This window comes from Podarcis erhardii, assembly GCF_964252035.2.
Source record: "Podarcis erhardii genome assembly, chromosome: 11".
In the NCBI taxonomy this organism is placed as follows: Eukaryota; Metazoa; Chordata; class Lepidosauria; order Squamata; family Lacertidae; genus Podarcis; species Podarcis erhardii.
Window position 1 is genome coordinate 2,353,756 of NC_138501.1, and position 23,870 is coordinate 2,377,625.

The 23,870-nt window shown below is 41.4% G+C and overlaps 1 protein-coding gene across 1 annotated transcript; it reads right to left on the reverse strand.

The window, feature by feature from the left end:
• Positions 1-1,483: 1,483 nt before the first annotated feature.
• Positions 1,484-23,670, reverse strand: LOC309352516 (uncharacterized protein). The gene is made up of 8 exons (XM_081881073.1): positions 23,082-23,670; positions 12,492-12,572; positions 7,265-7,387; positions 6,206-6,298; positions 4,996-5,056; positions 4,356-4,468; positions 3,817-3,924; positions 1,484-2,595 (listed from the first exon to the last, which is right to left on the reverse strand). Exons 1-8 carry the CDS (start codon positions 23,325-23,327, stop codon positions 2,407-2,409), a joined length of 1,014 nt encoding a protein of 337 aa, XP_081737199.1. The 5' UTR covers positions 23,328-23,670; the 3' UTR covers positions 1,484-2,406.
• Between the last annotated feature and the right edge of the window lie 200 nt (positions 23,671-23,870).

A 23,870-nucleotide genomic window follows, 5' to 3' on the forward strand; every position in this document is an offset into this window, starting at 1 on the left:
ATGTTCAAAGTAAATAAATAACTTTAGCTAACTATATTTGTTTTTAAACATTTATTTATCAGTGCTTGAATCATCATTTTATGTATATTTGCTTTTTAATTGGTTTGTGGATTTTAGCTATATGTTATCTACAGTTTTATTTGAACTCTGCAGAGTTCTTTGATGAAGCAGCTTGTCAATCTTATGAATAAATCTTAAAAATGGACCTTCTTAGTAAGTGATCATACAGAGAATATGTCAGCAACATGCTTTGTGGTGGGAAGTAGGATTTTTTTTAAATGTTACAACCAGTATCTTCAGCTTCTTTCTATTCAGACAACAATCATATGTAGATAGAATGTGCCATGTACTTATGAGAAAAAGATATCACTTAAAAGTGGTCAGTTTTGAATCCCTGTGGTATGTTTTGACTATCATTTCATTTACTTTTAGTTCTAGCCAATAATGGCATTCATAAGTTATTTTCACATCATTCTGCCTGTTTAGCAGAATGAGCTGCAGCTCTCATTCCTCACAGGAGAAAAGGGTTCAAAAACTCTCATTTCTGCTTTTGATTAGCCACAGCTTGCTATGTTATTTGGCCCTGGAACAGTGGTTAATATTGATTATTATAAGTTTATACAAACTCAGTCAGTAGAGCAAGAGACTCTTAATCTTTGTGTCATGTGTTCAAGCCCCATATGGGGCAAACTACTCCTGCATTGCAGGGGCTGGCCCTCAGTCCCTCCCATCTCAACGGTGGTTTGAAGCTGCCTAGTTTGGAACAAACCACAGTTGGCAGGCTGTGACAACTGATGGCTAAGGAAAGTAGGGCAGGAGAGGTGAATATGTGAACCCGAGGTTCACAGTAGCTCACTAAACCAGAGATGACCCCTTTTTGGACCAAGGGCTGCACTGAACCGTACCCAACCCTCAGGGCGGCACATGTCAAAGGGGTCCTGGCCCCAGAGCAAACATGGCTGTGGCCAAAGGAGGTTTTAAAAATGGACACATCTGAGGGGGCTTTGGGGGTCGCAAAAAACTTTTGGAATCACAACCTCACTGTGGGGTACCTGTGGAACTAGTCGGCTTTTTTAAAAATGGACAAATGTGGGGGTTGGGGTTGGAGGACAACAAATATATTTTGGCACCACAGTGTCACAGCAGGGGACCTTTGAGTGCTGTCAGTAAAACTAAACATGTTTTATTTTTATCTTTGAAAGGAAAAAGATGAGGTAAATGTTCTGTAAATGTTTGTACTACACTAGGATATTTCATATTGTTATCAGCGACTAACCTGCTCAAAACTTAGTAAGTCAAGGTACCTAGATATCTGTAGGCTGACATGGGCCTATTCAGTTTCCTTGCTATGAACAGATGCATATATGATTGTACGAACAGCAGCAAATTGCAGCAGTCAGATAAGACTGGTTAGAGATTTCAACAACCTGGGGACAAATCAAAACCTCCCCCCTCCTATTTGAGAAAACATAAAGAAGGCATATCAAAAAGATATATAAATAGCATTTAATCTAAGTCTTTATGTCTCTCTGTTTAGAACATTGAAGCAGGTTTTCTGAGAAATTTTGAACAGGATAATTTCCCTGTGCAAATTAGGCTAATTTGCATAGGGTACTTTGCATTCCAAAATTTTCAGTTGTTAAAGTGCTCTGGGGATTGTAGTTCTGTAAAGGGAATAGGCACTTCTTCACAATTCTCAGCACCTTAACAAACTACAGCGCCCAGGATTCTCTAGGAGAAGCCTTGATCGTTAAAGTGATAAAGTAGTGCTTTAAATGCATGGGAAGAGTAAACTCACTGAATCTAACTTAGTCATGCTTAGTAATTTCATTGGGTCCACGCTCACAGAGCTGGCCCACCGATGAGGGAGGGGGAAGACCTGCTTCAGGCAGTAGAAGCGCAAGAGGTGGCACCCCGCCTGCCCCACTGCTGCCGCTGCAGCACCCCCTCCCAGGCAAGAGGGAGGCGTTCCAGCACGTGACATTGCTGCTCACCTTCCCACCCCCAGGGCAGAGAAGACAAGCGGCAATGCTTTGAGGAATGCTCTGGCTCTCACCCAGTTCATGGAGATGGTGAGGGGGCAGAACATTCCTTTTCCGTTTTAGGGCAGATCCACACCAAACATTTAAACCTTTAAACCTTCCCTCCAAAGAATCCTAGGATCTGTAGGGTGTTGTTGAGGGTGTTTGGAATTGGAGCTCTATGAGGGTAAACTATATTTCATGATATTATTTTGGAGAAGTCATGTGCTTTAAATGTATGGTGTGGATCTGTGTTCAGAGACCAGTTTTGCTCACTATTAGAGACAGACAGCGTAAACTAAATCCTAGTCCAAAGAGCGTTTAGGATAGAAGCATCAGCCCATATCTGGTCTGTGTCTTAACTAAGCAAATGTATCTTCACTAGCTAATATACAGTAGACTCTGTCAACAACATATCTGTAATTTGAGAGTTACACCAATGTCCATTTTGCAGAAGTTCACTGATCTCTGTCTCCCGTTTCTGTAAAGACCCTTTGACCAGCTCCAAGGTGGCTTTCACTTCCAACAGAAGTTTCTTTTGTGGCAAACCATTATGTGCTTCCTCCATCTCCACCTGAGGGAGAGGAACAAATCTTGATCACCATCTCAGACAATTGAAGTACTGTACCTAGCATAATGTGCGGCAATGTATTTAAATTACCAAGACAGGCTGAAACTACACTGAACCTTCTAAACCTTCTAAACCTTGTTTAGAAGGAAATGGAATAAACCACACACTATTGTAATCTGAAGTAGCTCTTTCTTTGACTGCACTCTCTCAGGACTTTCCCAGATTTTCAGGTGTACCGTGCAATAAATAAAGAGTTGGAGCTTATTATTTGTGTGAAATCCAAATATATTCCTGCCTGGAAGAAAGTACTTCTGTTTTAAGGGTGCCACATTTTCCTTGTATTCACACCTAAATCTGAGTCTTGGCTCCTGGCAACAGTGCAATATGACGGGCAGTCTGGAATGTGGCTGCCTGAGTGCAATCAAGATCTCTGCATAGTGCCAGCAACATCACTGATTAGGCACAGCACAGATCCCCAGGCAAAATCCATGATGGGACCCAAATATCCATTGCTTGGCCTGAAAAGAGGAGACTCGTATCAATACGCTGAGCCTATTTGTCTAAAGAGAAAGTCTGGTGAAGCCGCCCTCCTGTTCTCCCAAATCAGAGGCCTTGCAGACCTCTGACGCCACTTCCAGGAGCGATGTAATCTGACACCATGACAACATGTTACATCAGCACTGCTGGACACCCATGATCTGTGGCCCAAGTCGCCGCCTCTGAACCAGTGCTTCCAGAAGTGGCTGAATGAGCAGTGTCAGGATTTCTGGATCCCTCACAGCAATAGGCTTCATGGAGTGGTGGCCCTGCACCACTGCTCTTCCGTGAATCTAAAGTAAGATGACTCAGAAACCCTGCGGGCTGCCCTGTTCATGGGAGAAGGGCACCCATGACACTCCTCCACCCTGCAGAGCTTATCACTGGGACCAGAATCTCTGGTTAATGAGACCAGAATCTTTTTGCTGTGATGCTTGAGCTGGACTTGCTTTTTTCAGATTTTACCCATGACACTGCAGGGTAAACTCCCATATGAATCCCATTTTTGAAGGTTGAGCACTCCAATGTGCTATACTTCACCTAGCAGATATGAGGTCCAGGCTCTTGAAGCAACAAGAGCAACAGAAGTGACAAGCAGCAAGTTTATTACTCCTGCACCAACCATATTGCCATGCATATCTGTGATTTAATATGTTCTGGCAAAAGGAAAGTGGATGGAAGGCTTACCACAACAGATGTAGACCTCTGAGCAAGCTCTGTAGTCTCTGACTCCTGTATTGTGACATTAGACTTTTCCACCCCCGCATTATGGTCTGTGATTCCTTTTTCTATTATCTGAAAGAAATTTGCTTTTTTATACATTCCAGTTTAATTACACCCGTTTTGCAACCAAAAGAACATTTCCATTTACAGCTAGTATAACTGTTGACACTGCAGAATGGAATTTTGCCTCCAAAGGAATATTTGACATAACATCTGCTATTTTTCTCCCCTGATTTCAATCAGATTTGGGTGAACAAAACAGAAAGTGAGCTTGGTGAAGTTTGCAAACTGAATCCATAATCAGCCCACATTAAACTCATATATTTTAGAACACTCCCAAATCATCTGCAATTGAGTTCTGCTACTACAGAAAACACTCTAACCCATCTCTCTCCCAGTTAAGTGATTTATAAATGGATCAAATATGTAAAAGGAACTTATTTTCAAAACAGAAAAACTGACCATTTATTCTATTTCATCATCTGCAACACAAAGAAGTTTACCTCATCTGATATAATTAATGCCCTTCGTTGATCACAGGGCAAGTCCATTTGAAAATCTACAATTTTCTCCACTTTTTCAAGGTTTACTCTACTCCTCTGAAGTTCTTCAATAGCTGGGAGGGGGGTGAATAGGAGAATGTAACAACAACAAAGATAACTTCTAAAGGGGGAAAAAACAGTTCTAACAAAAGAATTGTAATAATAATTTTGAATAATTCTCCAGAGTTGTACACTTACTTGCCTGTAGCTTCTATCATAGCAAATAGAACTATGATCCAACACCATTCACACAAAGAGCAAGTGGTATATTGTCTGGTTTGGGCTTTGCGATGCACACAAGCATGTGAAAGACAGTATTTTTTTGGGGGGGGGGGCGGGCTGCAGCATAGTTTGCATGCTCAGTTATCAACCAGGGCTTCTAAAATGTGACAAATGAAACCTTGTGCTTTGGACATTGTAGGAGTCCTTTTGTCAACTCTATTTTTCAATTATGACATGATTAAAAGTCCACTGAGAGACTTCCCATTGAGCAAGAGACATTAGTTTGTACAGTAGCTACAAATGAAATGCAAGGAAGAAATAAAGGGCACGTTGTCTATAATTCATTCAAGCAGTCATTCTTTTGAAGGGAAACACTTACTTAAGGTGTGCTGGTTATGCAGGCAGTCTAGCTTTTGAGTGGTGCTCTTGAGCAGCCAAGCCTGCAAAAGATCATAACTGTTCAATTTTCAATTCTTTTGCAGATCAATAGAAGAATGTCTCATATATATTGTGGTTTTTAAATTTATTATTAAAATATTTATATATTTTCCTTCATTTCACAGTTAAATAGTTTACAAAATATAGTACAATGGTATGTATTAAAACAAAAATAACACTGAAAACCAACACAAGAAAACACCATGGAAAAATAGAACAACATATTACTAAAGGTTAGTTTTAAATACTGGAAGTTCTAGTTCTGATGTAACCTGCTCTGAAGCTGCAGGGCAGGTTAGGCTTTAACATAAATCACTTATAATACTGCTTTGCAAATAATACACACTTTAAGTGAGGAGAAGAGGGATGCTATGTGCTTCTCCTGCAGAGCACCAGAGAATGATGATGGCTTCTAGGCTGAAGGTCAAACATTGGCCCTAGAGGTGCAGGGACCTGCCTATTTACAGTATGTGTCACTTTCACAGGTATTTATTCATTACTTTGTTCTGACCAAATTCCAAATTAAACTCTGTTTGCTTTTTTAAAAAAAAAAAAAAAAAAACCTCCATGGAAATTCACATATTTGAACATATTTTTCACAAAATATGCATTTTTTTGGTAAGCATTTAATCAAAAAATGCCAACTTGCCCAGACACCCCCTCCTGCTATTGGCACCAACTGCTTCTCTTGCCAGCTCAAGACATTTTTTTTTATTCACCTGAGCTTATGGTGGACCTCGTTAGCCTGCTCTGATGTTGTAGGATTGCGTTTTACCATGATTCATCTGTTATCTATTGCTTCAGTGCAACTGGTATATTGTGCAGGCATCTCAGATTAACTAGGTACATTTAGGCATGCATGCTTCCCATGGGTCAGCTCCACTGTGACCAGGAAAGTGCTAGATTTGGCAGGGATCAATGAATTTATTCACTTGATCCTCAAAGCAGAGAGAACATGACTTTGGTTGAAATCAGAAAATGCAATGCCAGTGGACTAATCTAAGGACCATTAATTTAATTTACAGGTCCTAATTACATAATCTATGTGTTCAGACATCTGTTTACATTTGCTAATCAAAAAAGGAGAAAACTTTATACAATTTCAGTTGGATTTTTTAAAGTCAAATTACTCCAAACTACTTCTGAGTTACCTTTTCATCACCCCATTTTTCCTTCTGCAGTGTGATCTGATTTGCCAGCTCTTCTTTCTCTTGTCTCAGTATTCTATTTTCTTCCTTCAGTTTCTGGGTGTATAATTATACAGAAATGAGACTATTATCTTAACCAGACGGGCAAATAGAGAAACCTGCTTGCTTGCTCTAATTGCTACAGTAATCGTACTGTAGAAATGGAACCTATAACAAAAGGTTGCAGTGTACCCGGAGGAGCGTCTCCGCTCATTCAGCCTGAGGTCCAAGCCCAAGGGCCTTCTACTGGTTCCCTCACTGTGAAAAGTGAAGTTACAGGGACCCAGGCAGGGGGGCTTCTTGGCAATAGCACCCTCCCTGTGGAACACCCTCCCATCAGATGTCAAGGAGAAAAAGATCTACACAATTTTTAGAAGACACCTGAAGGCAGCCCTGTATTGGGAAGGTTTTAGCATCTGATGTTTTATTATGTTTTTGTATTCTGCTGGAAGCCACCCAGAATCATCATCATCATCATCATAATCATCATCATCATTATCATCATCATCATCATTACAGATCGAATAATAGCTTCTCCGTAGGACTCCAGCCACCACCCCCCCATTCAGTTTCCCCTCCTCTCCCAATGTTTTCTGTCTCCCCCTCCCAGCAATAGCCAGTCAACATTCCATGACCACAGAGCACACTCTGGATTCATTGGGCTGTCTCCCCCCCGACCACCATGGTTTCTTTCAAATGATTTTTTGCACATCTGCAAATATTGGGTCACAAGTTCATGCCTGTGAAGTTGTGATGGTGGCAAACCTCACAGGATCTTCATGGCCCATAAGAAATGAAAATATTTTTGTGCAAAGTAGCGTACCTTTTACTTCCTTAATAGAGAGACTAGTAGATCAGCAATCTGCAATAGCACATTTGCCCTTTATTTATAAACTTAAAGGGCAAATGTGAAATTGCAGATTGCTGATCTACTAGTCCTGAATATTGTTCATATAGCCTCATGAAGTTTTAGGGGGAAAGTTGTATCCCATCCATTCAAGGTGACAGTATTTTCCTTTTTACCTTTGTTGTGTCTTGCCAGTATTGGTTTTTCTTGTCTACTGTCTCTTGATAGGCCTCCAGCTGAGCTCGCAAGTTCTTCATTTTGTTGCTATACTGATTTTTCAGAGCCATCATAGCTTGTTCCTATCCAAAATATTATGATTAAGAAAATAAGCTAGCTTTAAAGGCAACTAAAAAAGGAGTGGCAGGTATAAGCCAAAACCTTTGAATCATGGTTCTTGATACCTCTCCACCTTTCTATGTTAGTTTTCTTTACTTGGTTAAAGCTCTGGGGCATTGACTTCAGCTTTGAGCAAATGCTAACAGGAGTTCATTGATTTCTGGATTTTTCTGTACCCAGCATAAAGACACTTGATAGCCTCTAATTGCTATCTAATTGCTAATTGTTTGGATATAATGCTAAAGTTTAGCAGACAAGCCATGGTTGAGCATTACAACAATGAGCCTCAGAGAGCTCTGGGCTTGCCTGCTGCTCAATCCACTCTTCTAGTGGCCATGAGGAGGAGATCAGAAGGCTCTGTTTCTATTTTAGACTCACTAAAATTGAGAGTGCCACCTGAATCCTAAACTATTGCTGGTCTTAACTATGGCTGATTTGAACAAGCAAACTTCATTAAACCCTAGTCTGAAGTTGGCTTGTTTCCACCAACCATAGATAAGATTAGCCATAGTTTGCCAGGTTTAGTCACTCTAATGGTCATCATGGAGGAGCAGGGAAGGAGAGATGCACAAGCTACTCTGTGGGTTGTTCTCATAACAGCATTACCTTTAAATAAGAGAATGAATTGGACAAGAGGGCAAAACAATGATCACTATTTTACAACATTTTCATAATCAATCATTTCAAGAATAATTACAACAAAGAGTTGAACCGTCAATGAAAAAATGACAGGAATAAAGCTAGCCTACATCTTAGAATGAGGGTGTGATATAGAGGACCAATGATGAAACAGTTATATGTCAGGACAAGGAGTCAACACAGAGCAATTGTGTGAAGGAAGAATTGTGTTTGGCTCAAGAGCTGATAAGATTTCTATGGCATCAATTTCAAATGGCAACTATGAACAAGTGCATGTAAAAGGTAAAAAAGGGTAAAGGACCTCTGGATGGTTAAGTCTAGTCAAAGATGACTATGGGGTTGTGGTGCTCATCTTGCTTTTCAGGCCAAGGGAGCTGGCATTTGTCTGCAGCCAGCTTTCCGGGTCATGTGGTCAACATGACTAAATCGCTCCTGGTGCATGGAGGACCATGACAAGTGCCAGAGTACATGGAAACGCTGTTTACTTTCCTGCCACAGCAGTAAGTCAAACTATGGCTTGGTGTGATCACACAAATGTGTGGGCTCCCACTTTGCCCCTCCCATCTCAAGCTGAGCTAAGCTACCGTTTTGTTGGGAATTTGAGGTGAGAGATACCCGCATGGTGGAAGTTGTCCTAGTTCCAGTCAACACAAAGAAGCAGAGTAAGGTCCAAAATACTTTAGCGCTGCAGAAGGTAAGGCTCAGTAAAACAGTTCTGGGTGTAGAAACATATATACAGCTTGTAGGCTTTTGCAAAGATAGATAGATAGATGATAGATAGATAGATAGATGATAGATAGATAGATACACACACACAAGTACAAAGTATCTCTGTTGCTCCAGCAATTCAATGCGTAACACAGACTCTGATTCACAGACAGACTCATTCACTCACTGACCTCAGACAGACCAACAAGACTGACTAATGAGCTGGCATGCCTTAATCACATATATAATTGGCACTGGGCCATTGCTGTAGCAACTGGCGTGGCTGAACAGGCACTTGTATTATCTCATCCATGGGCTTTTTAATGCTTATGAAAGAAATCAATCCCTTCCCTAATTTTAGTTACTCCAACAGGTTTAGTTTAGCATGTTGAAGGTCTCTCCTCATCAACCATGAGCTATGATGAAAGCAGACCTTGGCTACAGTCTGTGGTCAGTGAGGAGAGAACTGAAGCATGGCTTGGGGTTCAATAGGGCTGTAAGAAGGCACTGGTTTCCATTCTAACCCATGCATGCAACACTATTTCCATTCTGCTGCAGTTTGTCTTCTGACAAAAACAAAGTTATTAGTGATGTGCCAGAATTTATGCAGCTAATTACATTATTATTATTATTATTATTATTATTATTATTATTATTATTATTATATCAACACCATTTATCATCATCATCATCATCATCATCATCATCATCCTTATTATTATTATCAACACCATTCATTTAAATGCACATGCCATTTGTTTCAATCCAAAGGAAAGACAGTGGAAATAGAAGTGAGTGGGTGTCACTGTTAACATAAAATTTGTGGGAAGAAAAAAGCAGCAGCAAATGCTGGATTAATTTCTGTTCTAGACATGAGACAAATAAGCAAACCCTGGCAATTTCTGCTCCCATGCCTGTTTTCATAGAAATTGTCTGACATCCCTATGGTTCTCCAACTTACGTTGCTCCTCAAAAGACTCTCTCTCCCTCTTTATGGTTATTTGCTTGGGCCAGGACCTCTGTACTCCACTGATACCACACAGCTAAGTGACAGAACATCTAAATTTGCTTTGCACTTAACAGAAGGCAGCTGCCTGTTGCAAATTTAATCCTTGCAACTGCTCTGATTTACACACCTAAAACACCACCAGAGGGAGCTACCATCTAATACAAAAACTGTTTTAAACACTGCCGTGTAAATTGCACTTAGCATTCAGCCAGGTGTTGGAAGATAGCAAATATAGCATTTTATATAGAATAAATGCAGATTAATATAGTGGGGACTGGTCCACTAGGGGGAATGGGGCACTGACCCACCAGCCTAATCAAGTATAGTGTCCAGATCATGGGAAGTAATAGTACCGCTCTACTCTGCCTTGGCCAGACCACACCTGGAATACTGTGTCCAATTCTGGGCAGCACAATTTAAGAAGGATGCTGACAAGCCGGAATGTGTGCAGAGGAGGACAACCAAGATGATCAAGGATCTGGAAACTAAGCCTAATAAGAAATGGTTGAAGGAGCTGGGTATGTTTAGCCTGGAAAAGAGGAGACTGAGAGGAGATATGATCTAGATATGCATCTAGATCAAGGGAAGTAATAGTGCCACTGTATTCTGCTCTGGTCAGACCTCACCTGGAGTACTGTGTCCTGTTCTGGGCACCACAGTTCAAGAAGGACACTGACAAACTGGAACGTGTCCAGAGGAGGGCAACCAAAATGGTCAAAGGCCTGGAAACAATGCCTTATGAAGAACAGCTAAGGGAGCTGGGCATGTTTAGCCTGGAGAAGAGGAGGTTAGGGGGTGATATGATAGCCATGTTCAAATGTATAAAAGGATGTCACATAGAGGAGGGAGAAAGGTTGTTTTCTGCTGCTCCAGAGAAGCGGACACGGAGCAATGGTTCCAAACTACAAGAAAGAAGATTCCACCTAAACATTAGGAAGAACTTCCTGACAGTAAGAGCTGTTCGACAGTGGAATTTGCTGCCAAGGAGTGTGGTGGAGTCTCCTTCTTTGGAGGTCTTTAAGCAGAGGCTTGACAACCATATGTCAGGAGTGCTCTGATGGTGTTTCCTGCTTGGCAGGGGGTTGGACTCGATGGCCCTTGTGGTCTCTTCCAACTCTATGATTCTATGATTCTATGATTCTATGATTCTTCAAATATCTTAAGGGCTGTCACATGGAGGAGGGAGCAAGCTTGTTTTCTCCTGCTATGGAGGGTAGGACTCAAACCAATGGCTTCAAGTGACAGGAAAAAAGATTCTGACTAAACATCAGGAAAACTTTCTGACAGTAAGAGCTGTTTGGCAGTGGAACAGACTCCCATGGGAGGTGGTGGACTCTCCTTCCTTGGAAGTTTTAAAGCAGAGATCGGATGGCCATTTGTCATGGATGCTTTAACTGAGATTCCTGCATTGCAGGGGGCTGGACTAGATGACCCCTGGATCCCTTCCAGCTCTAAGATTCTATAATTCTATGATTATAGGCCAAAGCAAAGAATTCCATCTGCCCATCCAACATATATTTAAACCTCTTGAGTTCCCTCAAAGAATCCTAAGAACTGTAGTTTCTCCATTACAGAACCAGAACTTTCAGCACCTTCAACAAACTAAGGTTCCCAGGAAGTTTTGAGGGAAACCATGTGCTTCAGCATGTGCTGGATGTGCTTTAAATGTATGGAGCTGCCCAAGTTTAACTGAACGCATTATTTTACCTTCCCAACTGCATGAAACATAAATAGCAAATACACCCAGAAACCAGGCTGTCTGTTGTTCTTTGTGGGCTGAACAATGACTCCGCTTTCGAAGCATGACATTTCATTGTGCATAAATTCCTTCTGTTTCTGGGAAATCCACTCAGGTGTGGATCAACTGTGTGTGCATCATCAGGTATGAAGCGAGCACAGGTGATGAAAGAGGTGTGGTGTCATGAATAGACAGAGAATAGGGCAGTATAAGTTGTGATTATTCCTTTCTAGTGTTCATCTTCACACTTTTGTAATAAATCGGACTTTGCACACATTTAAAAAAGGAAGCAAGACCATTGTAGAAAGTTAGCTACACCTATGCCAAATTCAACAAGCTAAAACCCATTTTTCAACAGGCTAAGGGGTGTCCATCTCTGCATATAATGTAGTTTTAAATCTCCTTAATCTTAGGGTGGCCATCTTGCATCATAAAAAATAAAATTGAAATTAAAAATGAGAGAAGGAAAGGGAAAGAAAACTCAAACCTAGATTTGCATAAAAATTACAAATTCTAGTTTATATGTAAAGATGTGCACTATATTACTATAATTTACATAGCAATACAAAACATCTCACCAAAGTGGGGGTCTGTATGCCTGCTCAGTCTGTCCAGGCACTAAGTGTTGATGGGCAACTTCAAGACTCCTCCTTGCCCTTCTTGTGGTTCTTGATCTTTCATCTGCACTTGGATCTGACAGCCCGTCCAACAGAGGACTGTCCTCTGTAAAGCAGGAGAGAAGCTACCCTTGCTATCATAAACATGTCTACTCAGAAGTAAGTCCTTTTGGGGTAATTGTGTATAGGATTTCTACCTGAACAAATAAATTATCTCTACCTCCCCCGCAGAACCCACTTTGATGTGTTGTGTTAGTGCAACAAAAGTAGAATGTGGTTTGCTGAGCCTTGTTTGTTCCCAAAGTAAATGGAAGAACTGGACCCCTGGAGTTTATTTGCAACTTTAGAAAAATCACCTGGTTTTCTTTTCCTACATGCTCCAGCTCTTTGATTGCCTTCGTGTACCCAATTTTCATCTGATGCATGTCTTTAGCAATCTAAAAAAAAAAAAAAGCAACAGCAGATTGGAACATTTTATTCATGCCTCCCAACAATAACCAGCACTTACTGCAAACTAATAAACAAAGTACCGTAGACAGATGCAAAAGAAGGCAGACTCTTGCACCTTTAACAGTTGTGTACTCAAGGAAATTTCAGCAGGAATAGTAGTTTGCATGACAAGCTGTACCTAGGAACCCCCCCCCCCAACTAACAAGTGATAAAGGTGGACGAACCCTGCCCTCTTTTTCATCTGTCAGTGCGAAGAACGAGTGTATTGTGGACAAACATCCATTTAAATGTTGACAGTAGTATAAGAGAAGCAATGAATGAATAAAGCTAAAGCACTAAAACCAATCAGAATAATGAGTCTGTTTTACCATGCCATATAATTTAGTGCATTTTATAATACTGTCCTTTTCTGGGTCAGTGTCTGATTTTTAAGATTTTGAAATATGCATTTCATTCTTTGATGTTAAAGAACAGTAATGGTTTTAACAAGTAGCTGTTGTAAGCAGAAGCTGATCATATGTCTGTTTATCCAGAAATCAGATCCCACCAAATTAACTGAGAATGATTATTATATATATGTGCAGGAGTGCAGCCTTAATACAACCTGTCCAGACCTTGGACAGGTAATTGCAGTCACTTTGGCATGCTGGGCCATCCCTTTAATCCCATAGGATGGGGAGGCTCTGTAGGGGCTTTGTTGTTTGTTTCTGAAACTGGCAGGAAGATGTGAAGTGAGGCCTGATAAAGAGTGTGGGTGAACTGAACAAGACTTTTATTAGAGTTTGGGAGGTCACTGCCCCTCTGGCAGAATGCGACGCCTGCTGCCAAATTCTGGTTTAAGCAGACACTGGTGTGCTGTGGGAAGATATTTACATGATGTCAGGCTTCGGGGAATCCGATCCCTCCCACGGTAGCAGTCAAGAAGCAGAGAAACAATTAAAAGTTCTTACCACGTAATTCATTAATATTCACAGAGAGAGTCGAAGGATGCAGTCTTCTTTAAATAATGGCATTGCTCCAAGTAAAGTCCCACCCCTTATGTCTCTCCTCTTCTACGTCACCCTGCGTCGGCTGAACTGGGCTTTCTGCTTCTGAGCTCCCTGTTCTACTACCCTCAATGCACACCTGGTCCTGGGTGGGGTCAGGAATGCTTTCCAAAGACACTGAGTCGGTTAGCTGTCTCTCCCCTGGTGTTTCTTCTTCTTCTTGCTGTTCCTCTTCCAATATTTCCCAGCTTCTCCCCTCTGCCGCCTCTGAATTATGCCCTTCTGCAGATCACTGTTCTAAATCTATACTGTCCTCCTGTTCTTGGGAAGGTTCAGGAGAAAAAAAAAAGGGGGGGGATTCCCCACCATTTTTCCTCAGTCCAGTCCCTGGCACATGATAGCAGACTACAGACATGCACAGACACAGAGAGAAGGTACTCTGATCTCAATGGAAGGAAAAACTGCAATATTTACACCTCCATCCTAAATAGATTAATGGCAATAAAGATTCCACTGATTTAAATGAGAACTTACTTCCAAGTTAAGTGTTTATACGTTGCAGCCTCAGCAAGGCAGTGGCAATTACCTACAACTTGCAACCAGCTTCCCTGTGGCTTATGGGGGTGCATGTTGAGGCGGCAGTGAGGTCAGTATAGAACAAATGCATTGGTGGTAACACTGGGTCGGTTCCCCTGGTGCGCTCTCCCAGCATTGCCCTCGATGTTGCCTTGCCCCCCTCTCCTGGTATAATGCAGTGATGCTGGTGATAGGAGGTGAGGTACATGCCACTGCCACACCAACTGTTGCCACCAGCTGCTGCACAGATGTCAGAGTGAACTGAGGCATAAATATTCATCACAGAAAAGATGGCTGGAGACTGGCGCTATTGAAAATAATGGAGGCGTAAGTTGGGGAAGGGCCATAGCTCAGTTTTGGAACATATTGAAGGTCCCCGTTTCAATTCCTGGCATCTCCAGGTAGGCCTAAGAGAGACTCCTGCCTGAAACCCTGAGGGACCACTGCCAGCGTGTATCTTCTTTGGTGGTCACTCGTAGCAAAGTAAGATTGTCGTAGCCAAGTAAGACCAGGAATATGGTTTTAATGGTGTGTCCGTAAGTGACTGTGGAGGCCAATTCTGGATCCACATGTGCTTCCAAAATTGAGACATAGGTTTCCAAGCAGGAGTTAATCACAGTGAGGGTTTGCCAAACGTGCCTTCCTCTTAGCTTGTTTCTCCCTTTTGTCCTGAGTTTGTGCTTCTTCAAAGTTCACGATGTCTTTGGTGAAGGCTGTTGTCAGAGACATAGCTTCCCAGAGCGAGGTTGGGGACAGCAAACTAGAGGAAGAGGTAGTTCTCCTTCCTTTACAGCAGTTTGAATCCAGCTCCCCTCAATCCCCCTCGTCTTCTGTCATAGCAGAGGAGATAAATTCTCAGGAAAGCAAACTAGAGCTGGCAGAGAGCCCAGACACTGATAAGCAGTCTCGGGTAACAACTGAAAGGGGGGGGGCATTCGTCAGAGGAAGGGGTTGGAAGTCAGCACGAATCTCCCCACGCTTGTAGGTTAACAAGGATTAAAGAACACCATCAATCAAAGAGGCGAAAGGGGGCTCTTGGAGCATATCCTATTGGAGGAGGGGTCGGAGTCCAAACACCTCAATGTCTTGAAAGATGCTGATTGCTGTAGCAACAGCTCTGATGGTAAATTAATGTATATAATAAAACTACCTGAAAACAGAAGGAGTCTGCTTGGTGCCTAATGAAGTTGAGGAGTCAACCAGATAGTGACAGCTGTTCTCCAATTGGAGCACTCTCAGGCCAGTGTTTCCGTTACCCACTGATTTGCACTGAGAGCGTTTTTAAACCTCTTTTGTTGTCCACCAGCATTAGGCTTACCATTCTGAAGTCGGGAATAGAGTAGATGCTTTGTTGTTGTTGTTGTTTTTTTAATAATATTTATTGAATTTTCCAGTAAAACATACCAATACAAAACAATTACAATAAAGACAAACACAAACAAAAAACAACAAGTATAATTCCAAAAATTATTTTCTCAACCTAATTTCCCCGACTTCCTCATACCTCACCGTTTTGTATTCTAATTTCATTATCCCGTCAGCAACTCCATTCCCTTATTTCCCAATTTTTTTTAACAAATTCCATTCCTTTTCATACTCTAATATCTCTGAAAACCACCATATTTTTAAATCCACGTCAATCTAACATTCCTTAATCTTATAGTATTTATTAAGATAGTCCTTAAATTTCTTCCAATCTTCTTCCACTGCCTCTTTCTCCTGGTCTCGGATTCTGCCCGTCATCTCTGCAAGTCCCATATAATCTGTCATCTTCATCTGCCATTCTTCCAGGGTTGGTAAGTCTGATGTCTTCCACTACTTTGCAATGAGAATCCTTGCTGCTGTTGTAGCATATAAAAACAAAGTTCTATCCTTCTTTAACACCACATGACTAACCATGCCCAGGAGGAAGGCCTCTGGTTTCTTCAGGAAAGTGTATTTAAACATCTTCTTCATTTCGTTATATATCATTTCCCAGAAAGCCTTAATCCTTGGGCATGTCCACCAGAGGTGAAAGAATGAACCTTCATTCTCTTTGCATTTCCAACATTTGTTATCTGACAAGTGGTTAATTTTTACAAGCTTGACTGGGGTCATGTACCACCTATATATCATTTTCATAATATTTTCTCTCAAGGCATTACACACCGTGAATTTCATGCCGGTGGTCCACAACCTTTCCCAGTCAGCGAACATAATATTGTGACCAATATCTTGTGTCCACTTGATCATAGCTGATTTAACAGTTTCATCCTGCGTATTCCATTTCAGCAGCAAGTTATACATTTTTGATAAGTTCTTAGTATTGGATTCTAACAATTCTGTTTCCAATTTAGATTTCTCCACCTGGAAACCAATTTTCTTTTTTTTTCTCGCATAATTTTTATTGTTTTTAAATCATAACAAACAAGAAAATAAAACAGTTTACACCTTGTTGTCACAGATTTCTTTCTGTAAGACTTCCTTCAGCTTCCCCTGAAATCATCCATACCCTAATTTAACAAATTCACACAAATCCTAGCTTATATTGACATTATTTTCTCTTTCCTTCTTTTTCTCTTTAGACAATATTCCAACCTTTTCACAGAGCTTTTTTAAACCCAACTAGCGTTATCTGACCTTCACTTGTATTTTCCAGATATTCCACAAATTTCCCCCAGTCCTCAATGAACCTTTGGTCTTTTAAATATCTAATTTTCCCCGTCAATCTGTCCATCTCCGCGTATTCTAGTAGTTTTGCTCTCCATTCCTCAAGCATCGGTATGTTCTGTTGTTTCCAATTTTGAGCCAATAAGACCCTTGCAGCCGTTGTTGCATATTGGAAGAATTTACTGTCATTGTTCTTTATATCACTTCCTGCTAGGCCTAACAGAAAAGCCTCCGGCTTTTTCCCAAAGTTATATCTTAATATACTTTTCATTTCATTATATACACTTTCCCAAAAGCCTTTGACCTTTCTGCAGTCCCACCACATATGGAAGAAGGATCCCTCTTTTTCCCTGCATTTCCAGCATTTATTACAAGTGAAAACATGGATAAAATTGGAAAATAAGGAACTATTAGACCTGGAGGGGTTCGACAATAGAGCAGGATGGCATGCGTACTTATGGCAGGGGAAGAGGAAGCACAAGGGTTTCGCAACACATATTTTTAAAGGCCCTCTATTGGAAGTTTGGGAGAGGAATAGATTTTTATTAGAACCTAAAGTACCACACTGGCTATCCCCATTGGAAGTTATGAGCGTGAAAAAAGTAAACATGAGAGGTGATTGGATAACTTATGAACAATTGTTAACAAAAGTAGGGGGGACATGGAAATTGAAACCATATGACCAGGTTAAAGGAAAAGTCTATGATTGGTTACACTATTTCCAAATAAATGAAATGTTTAGACAAGACGTTAAAGAGAGAGGATACGCGGATAAAGAATCTAAATTCCAGACTGAAATAATAAACAATGATTACAAAATTCTTTCTAAAACGTATAATATGCTATTAGAGTATAACCTGATAGATGAGGAAGTGAAGTCTGTGATGATTCATTGGGCAAGGGACATCGGCCATAATATATATTATGAAGAATGGGAGAAACTCTGGAAAAAAAACCTTAAATTTACAGCTTGCATAACGTTAAAAGAGAACCTCATGAAGATGTTTTACCGTTGGTATATAACACCTGCAAAATTAGCAAAAATATGGAAACCAATTTTCTTATCCATCTTGTAAACCTCCATTATTTGATAATAGTGAAGCCAATCTCTAACTTTGTCCTTTAGTTTCTCAAAACTCTTCAATTTAAAGTTACTACCCTCCTGTTCTAAAATTTCCCAATATTTCGGCCATGTGGACTCCATATTAAGTCTTTTCACAGCTTTTGCCTCCATTGATGAAAGCCACCTTGGAGTTTTGTTCTCCAGTAGGTCTTTATATCTAATCCACACATTGTGCAATGCTTTCCTGACAATATGACTTTTAAAGCCTTTATGAATCTTCACTTTGTCATACCACAAATATGCATGCCACCCAAAAGAGTTGTTAAAACCTTCCAAATCTAAAATGTCTGTGTTTTTAAGAAGCAGCCAATCCTTCAACCAGCAGAAAGCTGCTGATTCATAATAAAGTTTCAAATCTGGCAGGGCAAATCCCCCCCTTTCCTTTGCGTCAGTTAAAATCTTAAATTTTATTCTGGGCTTTTTGCCCTGCCAGATAAATTTAGAAATGTCTCGCTGCCATCCCTTGAAACACTCCATCTTGTCAACAATTTGCAATGTTTGAAACAAAAATAACATTCTAGGCAATACATTCATCTTAATTGCTGCTATTCGGCCAGACAAAGAAAGTTTCAAGTTAGCCCAAATTTCTAAATCTTTTTTCACTTGGTTCCAACGTTTCTCATACTTGTCTTTAAACAAGTTCACATTTTTAGCTGTCATATTAATCCCCAGATACTTTACGCTCTTAACCACAGTTAGACCTGTTTCATCCTGAAATTTTTCCTTCTCTCTTACTGTTAGATTTTTCTCTAATACCTTAGTTTTTAATTTATTTAATTTAAATCCTGCCACTTGACCAAACTCTTGAATTAATTCTAGAACCCTTTTCGTACTAGTAGAGTAGATGCTTTGGAAGACAATAAACAGGCATCCGAACAACATGAGCAGTCCAACGAAGCTGATGTTGAAGAATCCAGTAAGTGTAGATCTGCTCAGCCAGATGGACCTCAATGGTCTGATTCAGTATGAGGCAGCTTCTTATGTTCTTCCAGGAGATGCTGCCATGATGTGGCAGCTGGGACAACAGTCAGCAGTTCCCAACAGCAGCCCTGTCACTACACACTGAGTTTGAACACAAAGGCAGTTGTGGACGATTGCCACCACCTTCTCTATTCACATTCATTGTCTATGCAAAGAAAGAGGCCTAACATTTGAAGAGGGCTGAAGTGAAAAAGTGATCAAAGTACAATGTTTATGTCAGGGGTTTTCAACCCGTGTGCCGTGGCCCCCTGGAGTGCCTTGAACGGTGGTCAGGGGTGCCATGGGCAACAGTGGCCTCTGTCCCCCTTTCCTTTCCTCCCTCCTCTCATGTCTTCTTGTGTCTCTGCCTCCCAAGGATTGTGCAGCTGTTGTAGCAGCCCTGGCTACAAGTTCCCCAGGCGAATGGTGCCTCTGGGACTAGCCAGGGGGTGCTGGTTGCCAGGAGCTGAGGTGGCCTTTGGGGGGGGGGAGCAAGCAAGAGGGCGAGGGAGCCCAGCCAGCCAGTCCACCAGCCCTTGCTGTTGGGAATGGACAGACAAGTGGGAGACTATGCAGGGTTGAAAACCTCTGGTTTATGTGAATGTCATGGTTTTATGTCTAGTCTTTAAAACAAATATTTTATATTTGTGTTCTGCGTGTCATTGGTTTGTGTGGCCTTTGAATGCTAAATGGCTGTTGTGACCTTTCTCTAGCCAGCGGCAGAGCATATGCCTGTGCTGCCCAGGGCGGGCATGCTCCCGAGGGGGGCGGGGTGTGGAGGGTGCCCTCCCATGCGCCACAGTTCAGTACCCTGAAGCTCCTGCTCACTCTCCTCCTGCTCTCCGCCACGGAGCTGCTGCGGCCGGGTATGCCTCACCACGGCTAAGGAGGGCTGCTTTCTGCCTCCGGGTCAGAAGAGCTGCTGCTGCCACGTGCGAGGTGTGCCACCCACTCACCTGCCATTTTGTCACCCCCCTCAGTCATGACACCCGAGGCGAACAGCACCCCCCACCCCCCCTTCCTATGCCTCTGTCTCTAGCAGGCTCCTTCCTGGACTATGATGACTTGCAGAGCAAAGCAGGCAGCTTGCCAGGTGGTGGGAAAGAAGTGCTTACTTTGATCCTAACCTGGGACATATTCTGATAAAAACTTGCTTTGAGAATATCCTAGGCACACTACAATGAAAATGTGGTATGTTCCCAACTAGATGTAAACACTAAGCACACCTCAAGCATTTCCCACAAGCAGACCAAAGCAGGTGCACAGGCAGGCAGATATTTGATTTTGATTCTCACAAGCCTGTTACCGTATCAGTTCAACAGAAGCAGACACACAATGAAATTTATTTGCGCAGCCCTACAATGGAGAATTGTTTGCTTTCTCTTGAGTTTTAGCTTCAAGACCTGGGGAGCAATCCCAACCCTGGCCAGGATCAGCATGGCTGACCAAGGTGGTGGAGCCATTTCACACCCAAAGCCCTGCTGCTCACACCGGCCAGGGCAGAATGTGCAGGAGACCATTTTGTTGTTGTTTTTTTAATAATATTTATTAGAAATTTCCAATTACAAAAAAAATAAAAAGAACAAAACATCCCAATTTAAAATCTTATTTTCAGTAGCATCTTTCCAGGACTTCCCCTCCCCTCCCCCTCTTGTATTCCAATTCTTACAAATGAATTCAGCAAATTCTTATCCCAGATTTTGAACTTATTATCATTAGCCCAGTTTTAAAAATATTTTCCCATCCCCTAAAATCGACCTGTTCCCTTCCGCGCGTTCCCTCCTTTAATATACAATACAGATTAAAATAATCAAATATAGTTAATTAAAATAAAATTGTAAAAATATTATTAAGATAATCAAATATAATTTTACACCCTTTGGATTCCAAATTTCCCTCCCCCCTTTCCTGGTTGCGTTCCCAATGTTCATCAACGTCTGATGTCTTCCTGGAGCTCCCACATCTATCTAGGCCATAGTCCTTTACCAGTCATCTTTAATTTCGAATGTCCAATCTTGGAAGGAGTCTATCTCAAAAAGGCCCATTTCTTCCATCCAGATTTTTATATTTAGGAGTAAAAACTCCAATTTTATTTCTTAGACTTTTCAAATCTGGATGTCCCAAATGTTCCCACTTCCAACTTTATCCAATTCTTGTTGTTCTTGTTGTTCTTGTTAATCCCTCTCCTCCTTTTTTTTTTTTCCTGCTCTCCTGCACAAATGTTCTAATTCCAAAAGCTGCTAATTCCTCTGCAGAGGCTCTGTTATTCAGGAACAAAACATTATGCCAAGTCCCTTCCATTCTTCAATAGATAAATCTATTGTCTCCTTTAGTGTGTAGACCTCTGTAGACAAAATAGTGTTCCATTCCTGCAGTTTCCCAGGAGATAAAAAGTTCTATTCAAGTTCCAAGCCAACAATACTTGTAATATCCCTCAGCTCCTCTAGGTGGATTGCAATAACTCAGTTCCCTTCCAGATCACACCCACCAGTCAAAATAACTTGTTATTCCTTGTTTTAAGCAATTTGTATCCAATTTATAACAAATGTAACCGGCAAAGTCCTCGTAACAAAGTTCTCATTTTTGTTCTTCCGCTTTGACAGCTCTTTGACAGCTGTCAAAACCTTTCTCTTCTCCCGGCGCTCTCACAAATCGCTCCCAGGATTCCAGGGGGGGGGGTTGCTTTTTAATTCAATTCCACTTTTCTCCTCCAGCTCAGTCTTATAATTTTCCATCGCGAAGTTAGTAACCTTGTCAAAATAGGGTTGCGCTCGATCTTAGTTGTCAAATCCTTTACTTTAACTCCTCTACGACGGGGGGGGGGGGCTGACTTCCTTTTTGCGCCTCCCCCGCTCGCTCCGAATTTTTTTAAAAAAATTTATCCCCCTTTTTAGTCCAGGTTCCAATTACTCACGGGTTATTCTTTTAAGTCCAAATTTTCAATAGAAGAAGTCAGCGCTCTCCGTCGAATGGCATGCGGCTTCGCTCGGCAGGGGAAGCGGAGGACTCAAAGCACCCCCCCGTCACCCGTTCCGCAGCCTTTAAAAAGGCTCCTTCGCGGGTCGGGGGGGCGCAAAAGGTGCCAGCCGAGTCACCATGTCCATGGGTTTCAGCACCCATGGTTTTTGAGGGTCCCCGCGTCGCCGGCGCGGTAGGACCCAGCCCCTGCCGAGCAGGCTCCCTCCGGAGCTCGGAGGGAGTCCGCCATTCGGCGATGGCGCCAACCCGGAAGTCCTGTGCAGGAGACCATTTTGTCCCCCTTTTTTGGCTGCACTAGCTCTAAATTGGGCCCAGCACCAGTAGCTGGATCAACTGGGAAGAGAGGCGGGCTGGATTGCTCTCCTTTCCCCCTTTTGGGCATAGTTTTATATATACCTTTCTTTGGATGAAGTATAGCAACTGGGGTTGCTATACTCTACTGAGCTTTCAGTTATTATAATATAAAAACTATGAGAAGTTTGCATTATGGTATTATGAACTTTGCTGAGAAAAAAAGAAAGCTTATTCATACAGATAACTTCAATCCATCCTCAATTCTTATGCAAACCAGAATGCATGATGCTATATGGTGGGTGCCCAGTCTGCTCCTTCTCTGCCTTGTTTAGCTTGGAACAATGTTATGACAGAAGGTGTATTTTAGGGGATGAGCACACAAAGCCACCCTTCTCATCTGACCTCAGATGCCCTGATCCCAGGACAAATGTATTAGTTTGGATAAGCACTGTGTATTGGATGCAAGCCAGGCTTCCACCAGAGTAAACATTAAAAATGAAACAAAATATGCCTTGCCAAAGGATCAGGACATGAACATATTATCATGTTTAAACAATTTCAGCAGTTAAAACTATTACTATTACTATTGTGTTGTTTTATTACTGTATTATTATTCCTGAGGAAATTGAAATAAACTTATATTTTCTATGTTTTCTAGGGACATCACTTACAAAGCACAAAAACTGGTAAACATCTGCCATGGCTAACAGTGCAACAGACAATTTTTCATGTTGGCCTTCCCTTAAATGGAGAAAATGATTTAACAATAAATGTATTACCTGCCCTAAGAGAAGTACCCTCCAGTAGGAAAAGTAGAAGAAAGACTCTTTTCTCTACATTAGTGTGTTTATAAAAAGAAGTAATGCATTAGCAGTTAATTATCTACTGAAGTCAATTCATATCAGAAATTACTTTGTTTATTTGTTTACCTTGGTAATATATAATTTTGCTAGTCTGTATGGAATGTAAAGCTGTTCTTCTTTGGACAGGCATCCATCCAGTTGATTGTCATGAGCTGTAGGAGCACTGGGATGACCTGTGACATGTATATATAAATATAATTCTTGACCACGTAAGACATGAAGCAAAATGAACCAGAAATGCTCATAGCTGAAAACTTCCTCTACCATTATCCAATCGCACTCAATATTAACCACTAAACACAAAGAATGCATTATTATGCACTCACCAGCAGAGAGAGGACAAAAGCACTTTAAGTAAGGTGAACTCAGTCAGACCATGCAAAATATGTTAGAAATCCTGACATAGCACAGGAATTGCCCAAATTTGGCTAATTCGGGGATGGGGAACCTAGAGGTGCAGCAGATGTTGCTTGCTTACAACTCCCATGGTGTCTGATCATTAGCCATGCTGGATGGGCTGATGGTTGCTGGATTCCACAACATCTGGAAGGCCACATGGTGACTTATGAAGGCCACAGGTTCACCAGTCCTGACCTAATGTGTGTAAAGTTAATGTTGGTGGTGAATTCTGACTTAGAGAAGCTTGATACACAAACTCCCCCACTTATGAGACAAGCATATTATTTGCCCCTGGGCTTGGTTTGGACCATATTGTATTTATTATTATTTCATAAAATTTATATACCACTTACCATACAAACAAAAGACCTCTACTAAGCAGTATAGAAAAGACAATATAAAATGTTCAAATAAAAAATCTTTTAAAATGCTAGTAAAAACAAACATTTAAAGCAA